At 37.2% G+C, this 20392-nt stretch overlaps 1 protein-coding gene across 5 annotated transcripts in view; it reads left to right on the top strand.

The window, feature by feature from the left end:
* Positions 1–20392, top strand: part of SLC41A2 (solute carrier family 41 member 2) — a 123360-nt gene that overhangs the window by 37156 nt on the left and 65812 nt on the right. For all 5 annotated transcript variants that reach the window (XM_027070952.2, XM_053226676.1, XM_053226675.1 and 2 more), the window contains 2 exons: positions 8096–8203; positions 19614–19685. In XM_027070952.2, the coding sequence (XP_026926753.1) occupies positions 8096–8203; positions 19614–19685 (180 nt within the window). The remainder of the gene's footprint in view (positions 1–8095; positions 8204–19613; positions 19686–20392) is intronic.

Genomic DNA, 20392 nt, shown 5'->3' with positions numbered 1-20392 from the left:
GAAGACAGTATTCTTGCAATGCTGAAAGTATTCTTTTGAAATAGAGGGTAATATAGCTCTCAAGTATTCCTTAATTTATTAGTACACTGCCAGTACAGTGTGTGTGTTTTGGAATTCAGAGAGAATGATGCAATACCTAAGTTGTGTTTCTAACTTGGGACTCTGAGTTAGGGTTATTTTCCTGATATGGAAAGTAGAGCAGTCAGAGAGAAAAGGGATGCTTTGGTGAAGTTTTGTGGACACAATACCAGTGTTTTAAATGGGCAAAGAGAAGGTAAGGGGGCAGGATCAAGGCAGGATCACAAAGCTAAGAAGGCATCACCATGTTTGTCTCTCCTTATAAAGCATAGCTATAGTTTTAGAGTTTGTACTAAAGATAAAATACCTCTTTTAACATAGCTGTGATCCCAGAAAGGCACTAGCACTCTCTGCTGTAATGGTTCTGGTTGTTATTTAAAAAATAATACATGGCCTTTCACTTCCGGGAAGCTATAGTAAATGTACTTTTACCTATCCTGCCCATTAAGTCCGATAAAACAACACACACACACACACACACACACACACACACCCACCCACATATCCTGGAAACTTGATATAAAACAAACCTAAGAAGATTCTGTAAAAGATGGAAAGAAGAGAGCAGCCTGTCTAGTCCCCTTTAGCTTCATATATCCCAGATTTGTAGCTAAAGAGGCCAACAACCTGGGAATGCCAACAGATGCAGACAACAAGAAAGGCCTGCTCTCTAAAGGACTAGGAAACAGGCAGCCTAGCAAGATTGAAACCTGGTAGGTAAGAATTGTCCTGCTCTAGCCAACCATGACAGAAAGAACTGTGGTCTCACCTGTATACCCAGGGCAGCAAAGGTTCAGTTCAGGGCTTAGACTTCAACCTCAAGAGGCTTTAATCAACAACATGGATGTATATGGAGGGTGTTATGCTAAGTAAAATATGCCAGATAGAGAAAGATGGATATGCATGGTATCACTTACATGTGGAGTAAAAAAAAAAAAAAAAGTCAAACTCAGAAACAGAATAATCCTTGCTGGGGGATGGAGGACATGGAGAGAGATTGGTTAAAAGGTACAAACTTTCACTTATAAGATGAATAAGTTCTGAGGATTTCATGTATAGCATGGTGACTATCGTTGATAATACTGTACTGTATAATAATTTCTAAATAAGAGAGTAGGTCTTAAGCATTTTCACCAAAGAAAAGGTAACAGTTTGGGTTGGTGGATGTGTGAATTAACTCGATGGAGGGACTTTTCACAGAGCATATGTGTATCAATTCATCGTGTTGTACATTTTAAATATATTACAGTTTTTTCAGTTATACCTCAATCAGCCTGGGCGGGGAAGAGGCAGCAGTGAGATACCCCAACATTTCAGCCAGGGTGATATCAGAGAAGGGCACGTAGAGTGCCAGGACTTTGATTTAGGTAGCTAGTAATGACAGCCCGTGATAGAACTGAAAGGAGAAATAGAAAAATCCACAGAGTCTTCCACACCCTTCTCTCAATAATTGATAGAACAACTTGGTAGAAAATCAGCAAGGATATAGAAGGACTCAGCAACGCCACCAGCCAGTGAGATCTAATTGACATTTGCAGACTAGTCCACCTGAAAACAGCAACACACATTCTGTTCAAACTGTTACAGATCGTATACCAAGAGAGACCATATCCCGGGCCATAAACCAAACCTCAACGAGTTTAAAATATTGAAGTCATTCAGACTGTGTTCTCTGATTACAATGTAATCAAACTAGAAATCAGTAACAGAAAGAAAAAAGAAAAAATTCCAAATACTTGGAAACTAAACAGCATATGTTTAGATAATCCATGGTCAAAGGGGAAGTCTCAAAAAAAAAATCAAAAACAAAACATTGAACTGAGTGGAAATGAAAATGTAACATCAAAATTTGTGAGTCACAGGTAAAGCAATACAGAGATGGACATTTATAGAACTAAATGCATACATTAGGATAAGGAAGAAATCTTAATAATTGAAGCGCTCATCTCAAACGTAGAAAAAGATGAGCAAAATAAACCCAAATCAAGCAGAAGGAAGATAATAAAGATAACAGCAAAAATCAATGAAATTGAAAGCAGGAAAGCAATAGAGAAAAATCTTTGAAACAATGGTTTCAAACGAATGGTTCTTTGAAAAGATCACTAAAACTGACGATCTGTGGCAAGACTGACAAAAAAAAAAAAAAGACAAATTACCACTATCAGGATGAAATGGGAGATATCACTATAGATCCTGTAGATGTCAGAAGGATAATGAGGGAATACCACAAACAGCTCTGCACTCGTATGTTTTACAACTTATGCAAAGTGGACTGCTTCCTTGAAAAACAACTACCACAATGAACTCAAAATGAAATAGATAATTTGAACAGCTCTGGTCATGGCTCAGGTCATGATATCACGATCTGTGAGTTTGAGCCCCGCATCTGTGCTCTGTGCTGTCAGTTCAGAGCCTGGCGCCTGGTTCGGATTCTGTGTCTCCCTCTCTCACTGCCCCTCCCCTGCTCATGCTCTGTCTCTCTCTGGTTCAAAAATAAGTAAAAACATTTAAAAAAATTTTAAATATCTTAAGCAGAATTGACACTAATCCTTCAGGATCTAGGGCTAGGTAAAGATTTCTTAGACTCAATACCCAAAGCAGGATCCAAAAAAGGAAAAATGGATAAAATTTTTGCTCTGTGACTGACATTTTTTATACATATATTAGAGAGGGAGGGAGGGAGGGAGGGAGAGAGAGCAGAACGGGCAGAGAGAATGGGAGAGAGAGAATCCCAAGCATAGCACAGAGTCTGATGCAGGGCTCAACCTCATGAACCATGAGATTTTGACCGTAGCCAAAATCAAGAGTCAGGTGCTTAACTAACTGAGCCACCTGGGCGCCCCTAAATGACCTTGTTAAAAGGATCAAAAGCAGATTTGCAGAGTGGAAGAAAATATTTGCAAATACATATCTGACAAAATACGACTATATAAAGAACTCTCAAAGCTAAACAGTTAAAAAAAGGTAGAAAACTGGCAAAAGACAGAGACGTTTCACCAAAGAGTGTGTACAGATGGCAAATAAACATGAAATGTTTGACGTCTTTAGCCATTAGGGAAATGCAAGTGAGGATCTCTATGAGATATCACTACACACCTGTCAGAGTGGCTATAATAAAAATAGCAAAAATATGAAGTGCTGTTGAGCATGTAGAGAAATGGTATCACTCATGCATTGCTGATGGGAATTTAAAATAGAGCAGCTACTCTGGAAAACACCTTGACAGTTTCTTAAAAAAACACACACACCCGCACCCACACACTAACTAAAACTAAATGCTAACCATCATATAACCTAGCAATTGCATTCCTGAACATTTATCTCAGAGAATGAAGACTTCTGTTCACACAATTCCTGTACATGACTGTTTGTAGCTGTCTTATTCATAACAGCCAAGAAGTGGATACAGCCCCAACAGTTGAATGGTTAAATAAACTTGGGTAAATCCATGTGATGAAATACTACTCCTCAACAAAAAGGAACAAAGTATTGCGTGCAACATGCAACATCCTAGATGAATCTTCGGAGCATTATGCTGCGTGAAAAAAGCCAACCCCAAAAGGTTATACTTACTTCATTTGTGTAACATTCTAGAATTGACCAAATTATGGAATGAAGAAAGATTAGTGGTTGCCAGGGATTAAGAAGGTGTTGGGAGTGGGGAGAAATGGATGTGGCTATAAACGGGCAGCAGGAGGGATCCTTGTGGTGGTATCTTGACCGTATCAGTGCTAATATCCTGGTTGTGATATGGTTCACTATTGTTTTGCAAAATGTTACCATTGGGGGAAACTGGGTAATGGGTACATGGGATCTCTCTGAATTTTTTTTTCTATAACTGCATGTGAATATATAATTATTTCAAAATGAAAAGCTTAATGAAATTGTATATTTGATAAAGCATATTTAAACTGCATGAAAGAATATATAATGGAGAAAGTAGTCTCTCTCTGCCTGTATGTGCCTTTCTCCTATTCCCTTCCTTAGCACCATTACTTTTCTGTGCCTCCTTCAATAGACATCAAGTGGTGTGTGTGTGTGTGTGTGTGTGTGTGTGTGTGTGTGTGTATTTGCATTTGCCAGAGACACAAACAATGCTTCTGTTCACCTTGCTTTTCTTAGTTTATCCTTATATAGGTTCACAAAGATTTACCAAATTCTTCTCCAGCTATGTCATGCTCTATTGCAAGGATGTATCATTTTATATTATTTTTCTACTGAGTTACCTAAGGAGGGGGATTTCAGTTGCCTCAAATCTTTTGTTATTATGAACAATGATGCAGTAAATTCATCATATGTATGTATTTAAACTCATGTTCACGTTTATTTGTAGGATAAATTCCTTGAGGTAGAGATTTGAGTTGAAAATTATGTTCATTTTATATTTATATATTTATATTTAAGTTGCCCAATTCCCCCAAAGAAGTTAAACCTTAACATTCTCCCCAGTAGTGTCATAGAGTGCCTATTTCCTTATACTCTTCCCAATGGAATGTTATCCAAGTTTTCGATCTTTACCAATCTCACAGATGAAAATTTATCACCTTTTATTTCGCATTTATCTGATTATGTGTGAGATCGGTCATTTTGTCATATGTCTGAAGGTGAATGGGTTTAAATTTTTTTATGTTTTGGTTTATTTTTTGAGGGGGGGAGGGGCAGAGAGAGAGGGGGACAGAGGATCTGAAGCAGGCTCTACACTGATAGCAGTGAGCCCGATGTGGGGCTTGAACTCACTAACCATGAGATCATGACCCGAACTGAAGTTGGACACTCAACTGACTGAGCCACCTAGTTGCCCCTGAATAGGTTTAGTTTTAACTAAATCAAAATAAGAACCAAACTTCTCCAGATTTGGAGTATGTATGTTTCTTAAAATTGCATCGACTTCTTTTACCAATTAGACTTTTTAAAACTTTTGCTGTTTATTTGGTTTATTTATGTATTTTAATGTTTATTTATGGGGGGGAGGGGCAGAGAGAGAGGGAGACAGAGAATCCAAAGCAGGCTCTGCACTGACAGCAGAGAGCCTGATGCCGGGCTCAAACTCAGGAATGGTGAGGTCATAACCTGAGCTGAAGTCAGACACTTAACTGACTGAACCACCCAGGAACCGCTAAAATTTTGCTGTTTATATTAAAGTTAGGACTCTGTGGATCGTTCCTCAACTTATTTAATTATTATTATTTTTTAAGTTTCAATTTTGTTTTTCCTCTTGGCCATTAAAACATTTTTAGGTTTTGAGTCTAATGCATATGTACGAGCACTCTGACATTACATTTGATTGTGTGAGTACTTCGCTGAGGTTCTGGATGTTGACAGAAGTCCAAAATTAGGTAAGATTAGACATTGACTTCCTTTAGGGCAAGTTCTTGTGGAGAAGTTTAGGGATTCGTAAATATATATAGCCTCAGAGGTCATGTCTTTATTATGGCAAAAATTTTTAAGTATATGAATTTTTTTTTCCGCATTACCTCCTGCCAGGAAATTAACTGGTAATATATCTTGGTGTTATATAGCTAATAAACTTTCAATATTGCTACCCATTACTATGTACAGGTACAGTCCTAAGCACAACCATATGAGGTAGGTTCAATTATGTCCCTATTTTATTTTATTTATTTATTAAAAAAAATTTTTTTTTCAACGTTTTTATTTATTTTTGGGACAGAGAGAGACAGAGCATGAACGGGGGAGGGGCAGAGAGAGAGGGAGACACAGAATCGGAAACAGGCTCCAGGCTCCGAGCCATCAGCCCAGAGCCTGACGCGGGGCTCGAACTCACGGACCGCGAGATCGTGACCTGGCTGAAGTCGGACGCTTAACCGACTGCGCCACCCAGGCGCCCCCCTATTTTATGTTTTTAAATGCTTATTTAGTTTTGAGAGAGAGACAGACAGACAGACTGTGAGCTGGGGAGGAGCAGAGAGAGAGGGAGGCACAGAATCCGAAACAGGCTCCAGGCTCCGAGCTGTCAGCACAGAGCCCGACGTGGGTCTTGAACTCACGAACCATGAGATCATGACCCGAGCTGAAGTCAGATGCTTAACTGACTGAGCCACCCAGGTGCCCCTCAATAATATCCCTATTTTAGATGAAGAAAGTAAAGCATAATTTTGCCCAAGTTACGTAGTACAAGTCGTAGACTCAGAATTTCAACCCAGGTATCTGAAGCCTTCCCTTTGACTAAAGTTCTGCACAACTTCTCACTAACCTCATCATATATCCTAAGTGCTGTCTCTGGACACTCCAGGGTTGCTGTGGGATTTTTAAAAAAATTTAAAGGAAACACAGTGACATCTCTTGGACACTTTACAGACTCAAGGTGGTTTAATACTTCAACATTACATCACACAACATTTCTCTTGATGACTAGATTTTCAGTGGTGCTGTGAAAAAAAGCAAGTGTCACACAAAAACCAATACAGAACAAGAAATGAAGGTGGTAGTTTCCAATTCCAAGTTTGAGAAGTCATGCAGTGACCCACAGGTACACACACCCAATTAATAAGTAATTATGATGTTATAACATAAAATATTATTTTTTCAATATAATTGTATTATTTCTACAAATGGCTAGTAAATTGTTAGGAGGTAAATATTCACTAAGTTTTTTGGACCAACTACTTCATAAATAGGACTGTTGGTATTTCTTTTGGCCTAGGGGTACCATGAAAACTGAGAAAGTTTGGGAACTTCTAGACACATGCCTCTGCAGGTGTAGGGAAAAGAATGTAGAATTTATTTGGCATGGGATAGGAAATCAATCATTGCTCGTTCTTATTATATCAATGCTAAGGTGTTAGTGACTTCATAGGGTTTCTCGTGGGAGTATTTGATTTGAATTGAACTTGGAAAGGGTGGGAGTAACCAAAAGAAGTATATCCCAGTAGATACAATCTGTGATGACGTGAAGGAAGTAGACTGATAGAGATATTCGGGTAGTATTCTGGTGTTTCCAAAATTAAGTCATATAGGTAGGTATCTTAAAATTACGACCTAGGTAAAATGTGCTCCTGAATTATGTCTGATTTTTTAAGAATGGTACCTATCGTAGGTTTGTTGTAGCTTAAATGAGTAAGCCTAAGGAACAGTGTCTGGGCGCATAACAAGCCATCAGTGAATGTCAAATATTGTTTTTGTTTTTTCAGTCCATAAAGTCTCTCAGTGCCACAGTCACCTCTTAATAGCATTAGTAAAATAGCAGATTGTGCTATTAAGGGATTTGTGTGGGTTTTTTTTTCCAATTTATAAAGTACTTTAATATGTACTTTCATTAACATGAAAGTATTTTTGCAAGGGCTAGACAGGGCAGAGTAGAAATTGAAATCCAAAAGACACATGACTCATCCAAGATTATGTGGCTAGATTATGACAGATCCATGCCTAGAACCACAAATTTTCTAATTTCCAATTTAGTGCTTTTTAAATGATCCTATGCTCTCTTGCCTCACACCCTAAAATGGGTACCACAACATGGGATTACTCAGAACTCCTGACATCCAATCTAGGTCTCGTCTTCTGGCCTTGGGAAAATCATTGAACTTCTCTGAGTCTTTATTTCTTCAACTGTGAAATTAGATAATAATATTGCTGTAATTTTCCTGTGGAGTTGTTGTAGTTAGTGTTGGAACCAAGATTCAAATCCAAATGTTCTGGTTCTTGAGTCTGTTCTCTTAACTACTGGTTACACTGACTCTTGTCCTCATTAAGGGATAAAGCAAAATGTAAGGGCATCAGACTTGTGTGGCAAGCTAGAGTTATTTGGGGATGTAGTGACTGCATCGACTATCATTGCCAATTTAACTAAATCTTCTAAAGCATCTCAAGGCTCCAGAGTTCTGGAGAATAGGGTTAAGCTAAATGTTCACTCATTAAATGACTTGTGTTGTCATTCAATATGTGGATGCAACATTGGGAAAGACGGCGGAGATTTTTAGAAATGTCCTTTATCTAAAGTGTTTTTGACAGGGTGTCAGAAAATTCTGTTTGTTTTGTTTTTGTTTTTTTCTTGCAGCACTGGGAGGTGTTCAAAAAGGTAACAGAAGTTTTCATTTTAGTTCCTGCACTTCTTGGTCTCAAAGGAAACTTGGAAATGACATTGGCATCCAGATTATCCACTGCAGTAAGTTTTTTCCTACTTCTAAGTATATATATTACCTATGCTGTTTCTTTCTGTGAAGGAGAATTTGTACCAGGAAAATTTTTTTTCCTCTATCTGATAAATTTCTGGACCTCAGGGATATGATAAGTGGTAATGCCTGATATGATACCCTGAAAGTTCTCTGGGTTGGCTAATTTGCAAATTACAGACCTTCATTTATCCTGAGGTAGTATACTTGCCTCATTTTACTCCAGGGCATTCTGGCAATTACCATCAGTGCTTCAGACATGGGACAAATCAGATATTGAGATTCTTTATGGTTCAAAGGTTGGTTGATTGGTATTTATACCTTTTGTGATTATAAAAGTAATACAAACTTATTGCAAAAACTGAAGAAAAGGGAAAGATTATAAAGAAGAAAATTTAAAACCACCTAGACATAGTCATGTATTAATATTTTGGTATAGATCCATCTATCCTTATACATCATTAGGTATATCAGAGTAGGTACATACTGTATATTCTGAAAAAGAACAGTAATCATATATTTTGTCCCTTAAAATCTATGATATCCGTTTTAAGATATATGCTGATCATCTTTCCACCTCAATGAATATACACCTATGTCATTTTTATTGGCTATGTACTTTTCTGCTATATAGCTCTCCTATAGGTTAGTCTAGCATCTATTTTTGGATACATAGGCTCTTTCTGATGTTTTGCTATTATAAACAATGCTATAATGAATAATTTTATACAGACAGTTTTGCATTCTTTTATTTCTTTGGGGCAATTTTAGGATTCTAATTAAACTGTTCAGAAAGAAAAAAAAGGCATTCTTTCAAGGCCTTAGCTACATATGCTAAATTGTCATCCAGAAAGGTTAAACATTAAAAAAAACACTGCCACTAACAGGGTTCTGATTTAATTTTAGAAGCCTAAAAGGGCATTACTTTCTCACTGTAACATTTGTTGGAGTTTCACCATCGTGCAACCAAATTATGTTGATTAAAATCACATAACTAGTGAGGTTCATTTCAGTGAACCATCTACCCATTTAATGTTAGTCAAAAATTAAGCCTTCAAAAGGTGTTACTAATTGCATTGCCTTTAGTATATGAAGTTGGGTTTGTTTGTTTGTTTGTTTGTTTGTTTGTTTAAAGATTGTACAGCAGGGGCGCCCAGATGGCTCAGTCAGTTAAGCGGCCGACTTCGGCTCAGGTCATGATCTCACGGTCCGTGAGTTGGAGCCCCGCGTTGGGCTCTGTGGTGACAGCTCAGAGCCTGGAGCCTGTTTCAGATTCTTTGTCTCCCTCTCTCTCTGACCCTCCCCTGTTCATGCTCTGTCTCTCCCTGTCTCAAAAAATAAGTAAACGTTAAAAAAAAAATAAAAAAAAAAAAAAAGCTACAGCAAATGAACCCATCTATGAACTAGGGGGAAAATTTTGCGTATCTAAAGCCTGAACAACTGTGTTGGCGATGGGAGTACTTTCTCCTGTTCCTTCCCTCCCCCCATTTCTCCCCCAGGCAACTGTAAGTTCCCTAAGGTTTCCAGAGTAAAAAAGATGCTTGGAAAGGAGATAAATGTGTGGCATTAAATAATGTTTTATTAACATTATTGGCTTGCTCAGTTAAGAGAAAGTGCTGCATATGCCCTATGGAACCTTCTAAGCTCCCTGTTATATATGAAAGGTCATACAGCTAAACTCTGCCCAGGACCATAATGAAATATTGGGTATTAGTGTGCTCTCATAATGTGCCAGGACTGTACTAACTGCCTACAAGGGTATCTTATAGCAACCCTATGAGATAAACACTATTATTCCTGTTCATAGAGGAGGAACTGAGGCTTAGAACAGTTGAGTAATTTTCCCGAAGACACAGAGCTAGAATATAATGGAATACCTCACATTCCAGAACATTCCCTTTTACTTGCACAGGATAACTGAGTCAAGAGTTTTAAAACCAATAAATAACCTCAGTAACAAACACCTGATAGTCTCCTCTGCATTGTAAGGATGCTCTCCTGAGGGCTTGGTCTTAGCACCAATATACCATGTTTTTCATTACTTAATATTTTAAAACTTTGATATTTATTATTTCTGTTAATGTTTTAATTTTAGAGAGAGAGAGAAAATATGCGTGCACAAGTTGGGGAGGTGCAGAGAGAGAGAATCTTAAGCCATGCTGAGCATGGAGCCCAATGCGGGGCTCGTTCCCATGACTCTGAGATCATGACCTGAGTTGAATTTAAGAGTTGGATGCTTAACCAACTGAACCACCCAGGCACCCACGTTACTTTTTTAAAGTATTAAAGATACAGTCCTGTTACTTATTTCCATAATTAGTTGGTGAGCTAGAAACGTCTAGGGGTATCAGCCAGTCAGATACTAGCCAGACCTTGGTAGATTTGTTTGGGCAAATTCACTTTAGTCTATAATTTTTCATATCATCATTATAATGATTGAATATTAAAGGAACTGGAGAATAATAGAAATGAAGCCTCTTTGGACTGGAACATAAAAGTATAAAGTGACCTTGGAACATCTTGTGGTGGCAGAAGGTAAAATGCTAACCAAAAATAATTGGGGGGAGTGCCTTGGTGTTAGCTGAATATTGATTTTCACACTTGGAATGTGTGTCCATTATACCTCTAGCTTTTGTCTTAAAAAAAAAAACTTTTATGTAGTTTTACCAATGTTTTAAGAGTTAGTGAAATTATATACACGTGGTCCATCTGCCAACTTTTCCCAGTGATCTACATTTGCATTATGTTTTAAGAACCGGTAGGTCAGCAAGGTAGAACTCAACCCAAGAGGCTTCTTGGCAAGACAGGGGAATAAAGAAGAGGTCTTGAAAAACAGAACTGGCAACAGTTAAAGGAAAAGAAAATCGTTAGAATGAGAGTTAAAAGGTAGCTCTAGTTTCATTTTGTTGGAAAATGAACTTTGTTCTGATAAATATAGTTAGGCACCCAAACTTTTAAGCAACTTGATAACTTAGCCCGGAAAACTGAAATTTTGGCTAGCTTATCTCAAAGAAAATATTTCTAAAAGCAACATTCTTGAGCACTCTCCAGTATTTGTTTAGATTCAGATAATAGCTTAAATGTCACTCCATTTTGAAATAGGCCATGCTGTGGAGAATCTGCTTAAAAAGGAATTTGCTGCAAATTAATTTCTGTGTAATTTGGTCACATATTACCATTAGTACTGCCTAAAGGTGAATTTAATCTTAATCTTTTAATTTGAACTTTAGTATTTTTTGTTGTGGCATTTATATTTTATGGTAGATACTTCCATCAAAAGTCTGGTTACATTTATTTGTTCATATTTAAGAGAGTGGAACTCCAAAGCTGATTAGAAGCAGAGCCCATGGGAGGAGAGTATCAACCAATGTCTTCGCTGAGTGAGCTAGCTGCACCTTTCTTTGGGGGGGTAGGGCTGCAGTTGATGTCTTCCACAGATCAGGAATTTTGTCACTGATTATAAGATGTTTGAGTTGCAAAATGAAGAGATTACCTAGTTCTCTAAGTAATGAAAATACCATAAACTAGATGAGTATACCATGTTATCATAGCTTGAAGCCATGAGTTACTACTTTTCCATCTACTAATGTGTTTTACTTTTATTTTTTATTTTTATTTTTTTGGTCAAAAAATGTTAATAGCAACTTTATTCATAATGGCTCTAAACTGGAAGCAACACAGATGTACTTTTATTTTTTGAGGCTAAGAATTTGAGATAGGCATGGCCTAGTCAGTGTTAAAGGCCAGAGGCAGGACTGTCGATATGTTAGATCAGTGGTTCTCAAAGTTAGCAACTTTGGTTAGCAACTTGTTGGAAATGCACAATCTTGGCTCCACCCAGAAGCTGCTCAATCAGAAACTCTGGGGGTTGGTTCAGCAATCTGTATTTTAACCAGCGATTCTGATATACATCAAAGTTTGAGAACAACACTGCGTTAATGAAGAGCATAGAGGCCAATGGGCCTGGGATCAAGTGGGAGAAAGGAAAAATAACAGGGTGTGAGATCACCTTGTGGGCCTTTGTAAGGACTTTGCCGACTGTGGGAAATGGGAAGCCATTGGAAGGTTTTAAACAGAGGAGTGCTATGATATGATAGATATTTCAACAGATTATTTTGACTGTTGTGTTGAGACAGAGCTATAAAGGGCCAAGGACTAAAACAGAGACAAGTTAAAAGTCTGTTGCCATAATACAGGCTGGAGGCGATGCTGGCTTGGATCAGGGTGGTAGCAGTGGATATAGTGAGACATAGTTGGAGTCCAGAACTAATTTTCAGAGAGAAATGACAGAATTGGCTGATGGATTAGCTGAAATTAAGTACTGGGAGTAGTCACTTGAAAATTTCTCAGGATTTGAGAGATGGAAAATTCGTAGATGGAAAAGTAGTAACTCATGGCATCAAACTATGATAACATGGTATATTTACCTAGTTTATGGTGTTTTCATTGCTCAGAGAATTTGATCTCAAGTGGTAGGGGGAGTGTGTTACCATTCTTACAGAATGCTAGAGAATCATTGCCAACTATATTCCAATCCTGATACTCCATCAACTGTTAAAGCCACTCTAGGTTAAAGCCTTCTTGAAAGCAGAGTACCCAAAGCCTCACCTTCGACAGACTCTTCACTGACTATTCTCTTCTTAAAATTTTTATTACTCTTGACTTTGAGACCCCACACTGCGGTGTGGACTCTTGCCACTTCTTTCATGGCATCTTCTTAGTCTATTTTTTTGGTTTCTTTTTCTTTGCTCATCTTCTTGATTTGAGGTTTTCCTGAAGTATTAGTACCTTGTTTTTGTGTTCTCTGTCAATAATTTCATGTATGCCACCCCTGCCCGTACATTGCTAACTCTCAGATCTGTACCTCCAGCCTCTTTCCTGATCACTACAGCTGAATTTTCAATCGTCTGTACCCTCACTACATTCAAAAGTAAACTCATTACCTTCTCTCGCTCCAACTGTGCTTTCTGTATTTCTTATCAGTTTCTTAACATTACCAATCACTATCCCTCTTCTATCCAGTTAATGTCTAGGCTGTCCATTCAACCTATGAAATCCCTCTCCCCTTCCCTTTATGCCCCACCTGCCACTACCTTAATTCAGTTGTCAATTGTCTCTAAATGGGACTGTTGTGGCAGATTCCTACCTGAACTCCCTGGTTCCAGGGTAAAAAGTCAACAATTTTTGTTTGTTTGTTTGTTTGTTTGTTTGTTTCTTTAACTTAAAACAAGTACTATTTGAAAGTCAGCCTTTTCATCTATGGTCAAAAAATAATTCTTTTAAAAATTTTACAATTTTCTTGTGTAGTATTTATTTTCAGTTATAAAAGTAGGAGTAAGGGGCACCTGGGTGGCTCAGTCCTTCGAGCGTCCAACTTCAGCTCAGGTCATGATCCCACAGTTCATGAGTTTGAGCCCCTCATCAGGCTCTGTGCTGACAGCTCAGATCCTGGAGCCTGCTTCGGATCTGTGTCTCCCTCTCTCTGCCCCTAAGCCACTCACATTCTGTCTTTGTCTCTCTCAAAAAAAGTAAACATAAAAATAACTAACTAACTAACTAACTAAAAGTAGGAGTAAAAATCATTATAGTTGTGGCAGGCAAGTCCGTGATTACTTTAATCTTTTTGCTCCATTAAAGAGTCTTTTCTCATTTTTATCATTGTCTGCCGGAGAAACAGGATAAATGAACTTATAGGATTATAAGGAAAGCTTTGTGTAAGTATAAAGATAGAGAACCTAAAACATAAGATATCAGATAGAGCCTACTCACGCGATCGTTGAAGGGCAGTTGTCTTTAAAACTTGTTATTATAGGGGCGCCCTGGTGGCTCAGTCAGTTGAGTGTCCGACTTCGGCTCAGGTCACGATCTCACAGTTAGTGAATTCGAGCCCCACGTCGGGCTCTGTGCTGACAGCTCAGAGCCTGGAGCCTGCTTCGGATTCTGTGTCTCCCTCTCTGCCCCATCCCCACTCATGCTCTGTCTCTCTCTGTCTTAAAAATAAATAAAACATTTAAAAAATTTTTTTAAAAACTTGTTATTCTATAAAGGTAAAGGTTAAATGTTACCAGACAAAAAGATATTTCAATAAAAAGGTTTTCTATTTTAACAAGGGAGATATAATAATGATGAATTCAAATCAACTTTATCATGCCCTCTTACCTGAGTCAAAATTTGTCTCTAAATTATAATGATTAACTTGAATAATTTTTCCTGGATTTTTATCTTTTCAACAGTAGATATATATTATAGTAGATAATTGTTGTGGATACATAACAGTAGTATATAACTAGAAAACAATCCCAAGCACAGTGATTCTATAAATTGTTTAAATTCTGTTACCTGAGGTCTAAAATTTTCTGCTTCTGGATGCTAGATATAAGAGTCAAAAATGGCATCCACTGTCTTAAAGACAATGTATATGTTTTTAAAGCTTATAAATCTATTTTCCAGGAGCAAATTGACAAGAACCATTTGATTAGTATTTTCCCACTCTAGACAAAACTGATTTCTGTTGCCTTAAACCTCTCAGAGAACTCCTTTGATTTTCTGAAATTATTTTGTAACATTTTAGCTTTTTAGTTCATTAATTCAAAAAATATTTCTGAGCCCTTATGGTATGCCAAGTGCTAGTGTGTGCTAGGGAATCATCAATAAATAAAACAGAAAATATTCCTGCTCTCACTGAGCTTACATCCCAGTGTAAAAGGATATGAAGAAGCTGGCAAAACCTTTCCCTGATAACTATAAGTTAGATTTCCAATTCAAATTGTAAAACTTCTAAAATAAAGAAAAATTAAATCCCAAATAATGATATTAATAACTCTGGCATAACTTTGATATAGTTACAGTCTCAGTATTCTTTTCTAAATTTGACATAATTCTAAATTTTACAGGTTCTTGTCAGAAAACCGGATTGTTAGATACAAACAAAACTTGCATATTCCTACTGGTTCTCAATTTTAGAGTATGTTTCTTTACGTTATTTTTTAAAATGTTTATTTCTTTATTTTGAGAGAGAGAGAGAGAGAGAATGAGCAGAGGAGGGGCAGAGAGAGAGGGAAAGAGAGAGAATCCCAAGCAGGCTCTGTGCTCTCAGCACAAAGCCCAACATGGGACTCGAACTCATGAACCGTGAGATCACGACGTGAGCTGAAATCAAGAGCTAGATGCTTAATCGACTGAGCCACGTAGGCACCCCTAGAGTATGTTTCTTAAGTTATAAATACCAATCCATAGCCATAGGTTTGTGGAGTATACTACTTATGTATAACTTAAACCGTTTCAGTCATCGAGATTTTTAACTCCCCCCCCTTTCTTTGAAGCTTTAAGTATAATTGACACAAATCGACTACACAAATTCAAAGTTTACAATTTGATGAGCTTCAATACGTAGTGTGTACATGTGAAACCATTACTGCATTCAAGATTATGAGCATAGGCATCACCCCTGCACATTCAGGAAGATATTATTAGGGTGTGTGTGTACATATATGTGTTTTACCATATTATGTTTTATGAAATATTTCAAGCATGTAAAAGTATGTAATATGGTTTCTAATTCCATATAATGGCAGAATGAAATAGTGAGTGACCCTTCCCAGAGAATAACAATTAGAAAACCTAGACAAATTATATGAAGGCAATAGAAAGTAATTAAAAGCAGGTAGAAACGAGAGGTCATCCTTAAAGGACCATGTCTGCAATGAGTAAGCATTGCAAAGTTTGTAGCTTTTTTTTTTTGCCTGAGGGAGTTTCCCCAGTCCCTGGATCTCATGTGGCAGAAACCCCACAGTCTTTCTTACCAGTTTGAGGTGACAGAGGTCAGGAAGTCTAACAAAAAATGAAAAACAAAACACACAACTAAATAGAAGCATGAGAGGGGCCTGTTCTTGAAAGACAAATACACTGGTTAAGATTTGTGAGTTTTTTTGCTTTTATTGATCAAATGCTTTTTGTGACTTGTGCGTAGGTATAGTGGCAGAAAGCTGAAGTTTTATTGTCTTGAATTATTAGATAACAGAGCTTGGAGCTGACAGAGCAGGTAGAAATTTATGGGGAAATCCCAGCAGCAATAGAACTGTAGAAAGGATGAGCTTCAAAATCTGGGCATAAGTTCTGCTTAAATCTTTGGCTGACAATTAAACTACACAGGTGCAGGGGAGAGAGAGTGTGTGTGCGCACATGCACAAGCATGAGCAGGGGAGGGGCAGGGAGAGAGGGGACAGAGAATCCCAAGCAGGCTTTGTGCTGTCAGCACAGAGTCTGATGTGGGGCTCGAACTCATGAACTGTGAGATCATGACCTGAGCCAAAGTCAAAGAATTAGTCACTTAACTGACTGAGCAAGCCAGGTGCTCCTGGAGCACGTATTTAATATATATATATTTAAGACTAATACTTTAGTGGAGACTTTCGGTACCCTTGTTTCATCTATTTACATATTAAATATATTTTTTTCCAATACCAAGTATAGTAACTATATTTGTAAATCTGTACTTTCAAGGTCATTCCAACCTACTTTTATCTTTGGTCCCAGTAAATTTTAAAGCCTATCTGTAATTCATGTGCTTCAGGGTCAGAAAAGTAACATATACATCTATGGAGAAAAAGGTGTAGGGATTATAAAAAGTAGGGATTGCAGGCTCAAGCTAAGGCATTTAGATTAAAAACATTAGTGGGGCGCTTGGGTGGCTCAGTCGGTTAAAGCATCAGACTTCGGCTCAAGTCATGATCTCATGGTTTCTGAGTTAGAGCCCCGCATCGGGCTCTGTGCTGACAGCTCAGAGCCTGGAGCCTGCTTCGGCTTCTGTGTCACCCTCTCTCTCTCTGAACCTCCCCTGCTTGCACTCTGTCTCTCTCTCTCTCAAAAATAAACATTAAAAAAAAATTAACTAGTGTCTTTGCAAAAACATTGGCCAGGTTGTATATAAATATTAAAATATTTAAAACACATAAAATATATATATTTAAAATATATAAAATATGTATCAATTTAAAAACATTAACCCAGGTCATATAGAAGTCTTTATCAGATCATATTCCACTATATCACATTCTTAGTTCTCAGATTTTCTAGCCAGGATATTCAGGTCAGCTAATTGAATAAAAGTAGGTCTAGCAAAAGCCTTTAAACAGAACACTTTGTGATTCTTCCTCTCTACTCTGGAAAAATTTAGATGATTCATGCTGATCCTAGGCCACTGGCCAGTATCTTAGGTCAGCCCAATTCTTGGACAGCACAGGTCAATTTTCAGTTTCCTGCCAAACTCCCACTTCCACTCCAATGCACGCCCGTACCATAAGTATTTTCCCTACATGGTTAAATTTGGATCAACATTTCTCTCTCTCGTCTTTTTTTTATCCTTCTAAAAATCTTTGCTTTATAATTAAAAACAAAAAAAGGTGATTTTTATTTGTGAATATATTCTGCTTTATTTCACATAATACATTGTGATTTCTCATTATAAATTATATTTCATAAAATGTGAAATATATTTTATTTCATATCATACATTAACTTGTTATTTATGTTAGACTAAAAGAACTATAGATTTAGAGACTTATAGATCTGGAAGGGACTTAGAAATTGTGATCTTCATCATTTACAAAACAGAGCAATTGAATAGCGTGACATTGTTCTTTCAGTATGGGTTTGCTCACTAGAACTGCCCTGGTATATATTGGAATTTATAGAGAGCAATAAGGAATTTAATAGAGCAATTTGGGCTTACACAAATGGGGGAGAAGGAGAGATCTGTGATGGAAGAGTCGGAGAAATAACCTGAAGCACTGGAGAAGAGGAAGAAAGCTATGGGTGTATTGCAGTGTAGACATCTGGATGCCTACCATGTCTGATTACCAAGACCTTACAGAAATAATGGCCTCTCTTTCACTTCTGCCTTCCAAATCTTAGGCAAACTCCTGTCACTGGCAGACTGTAACCTGCAGCTCTAGGGGAGAGGATTTTGAGGAAGGTAGCTTCAGGCTTTAGCAGGAACTGTGGCAATGGTACAAGTGAATCTGGCACAGTAGCATACCTAATCCATAGCACTCATTCATTCTGTGACTCATTCTGTGACTTTCTTGACCTTTTCCTAGACCTTAGTATATGTGTGTCTCTACCTCTCCTGACTATCAAGTAATCCTGGAGTCTTCACATCTTCTACTTTTTCATGGAATCATTTTAGATTGCTTCTTATACCTATAGACTTTTTTTCTAAAAGTTACTAAAACTAACACTAATTTCTGTCATGCCTATTTCCTGAATATTAAACCCTAAGTGGATTTCACTCTTTAAACATTACCTCTGCCTCATTACTCACTGGAGGAAAGACTCAGGTTGTTAGAGCTACAAACACAAATTTCGTGAATAATGTAGATTTCCAGGCTTAGGAAAGAAATCTGCAAATAAAGACAGCATGAATAATTATACTGAAAAACTGAGAAATCTTAATATTTGCATTGCTGGATACTTTGGGACTAGGTCCCAGAAGGAGGTTCAAGAATAGAATCTGTTTTTCAAATTGATAGTGGAAATGTTGATGTAGCACTTAATCTTCTGGTCTGAAGCCAGTGAGCTAAACTCTACTGGTAAATAACAATCCTTATGTATCTCCTACCTTACCCGTTCACTTAACCTTCCATGACCAAGCAGATGATGAATAATTGAAACCCAACTTCGTATGTTTTTTTTTTTTTTAATAAACATTGTTTCACTGCTTTCCAAATGATTGCATTAGAAAAACTCGACAGATTTGGATATACGTGTTTTGAGTCCTAAATGGTTGAGAAGTAATGATTTAGCATATAGAGCAATTGAATAATATTTTCTTAGAGGGTATTCTTCCATTTAGCAGAAAGATACATAAATTTTAATAGTGAAATACACAATGAAAATTTATATGTGAACTGAATGAATTTTTTATTGCTAAGAGTTTTAGTCATGGCTCAAATATAAATTATGTACATAAAAATGACTTATTTAATCCTGGGTTTTCTGGTCACTAATTCTTCAAATTAGACTAGTTTCATGATGTGGAATAAAATGCTAGCAGCTCAGAATTATGTGATTATTCCTATTGGGCTTCAGTACATAAAATTTGGCATGTTAGGATGACATTTGATGATGTTGTAAACAGTGGGCAAATGGATAGTATTAACTGGCCCGCTAGTTCTTGTGGGCTAGTAGTTAAATTTTAAAAAAGTGTTTTTTTCCCCTAAACGTATTAGGCAAGCTAAATGTGAGATTCAAGGCTGATAGTGAAATCAGATTTATATTAAGTAAAAATGTGAGTTCATCAGATTTACTAAAGAATTATCTTTGGCTTAAGATTTCAGATGCTGCTAAAACAGAGTTGAAAGCATATGATTAGTCAGTGATATGTGAAAGTATCTATCTTAACAGGTAAATATCGGGAAGATGGATTCACCCATTGAAAAGTGGAACCTAATAATTGGCAACTTGGCTTTAAAGCAGGTAAGTGATGCAGATATTTGCCTATGGATCTTGGGTTTATACATCTTGGGTGTTACCTGTAAGAATGGAATAAATATTAGTGCTATAAAAACTACCATTTAATTGTTTCAGGGGGCTTGGGGCACCTGGGTGACTCACTCGGGTTGAGTGTCCGACTTTGGCTCAGGTCATGATCTCACGGTCTGTGAGTTGGAGCCCCGTGTCAGCTGTGCTGACAGCTCAGAGCCTGAAGCCTGCTTCAGATTCTATGTCTCCTCTCTCTCTGCCCCTCCCCCTGTTCATGCTCTGTCTCTCTCTGTCTCAAAAGTAAATAAACATTAAAAAAAATTTTTTTAATTGTTTCAGGGGGCTCAAAACAATTTAGTACAATGAAAAAGTGATAGAGTAAATGGATACCCATGACTGCTGAAAAGTTTTCTTTCTCTAGAAATTGATCAGGTTCTTCCAAATTTGAAAAACATGTAATTAAAATATAATATATATATATATATAAATTTTTAATCATAAGTGTGTAAGAGAGCCAGAATTTGAGTACTTGAGTTACTAACTGTACAAATAAATATTTAGCACGTCATTGCTTAGGTACTTTTTTTTCTACTTTTTTTAAAGTAAATCTTTTTAAATTAAACTTAACCCTTTTATGTATTATGGTTTTTCTTAATCTGTTAATCTTTTAATGTTACTCGAGCTCATCTAAATGAACACAT

Source organism: Acinonyx jubatus, chromosome B4 (assembly GCF_027475565.1).
Source record: "Acinonyx jubatus isolate Ajub_Pintada_27869175 chromosome B4, VMU_Ajub_asm_v1.0, whole genome shotgun sequence".
NCBI lineage: Eukaryota > Metazoa > Chordata > Mammalia > Carnivora > Felidae > Acinonyx > Acinonyx jubatus.
The sequence above is the reverse complement of the archived record's forward strand: the minus strand, read 5'-3'. Positions and strand labels throughout refer to the sequence as shown.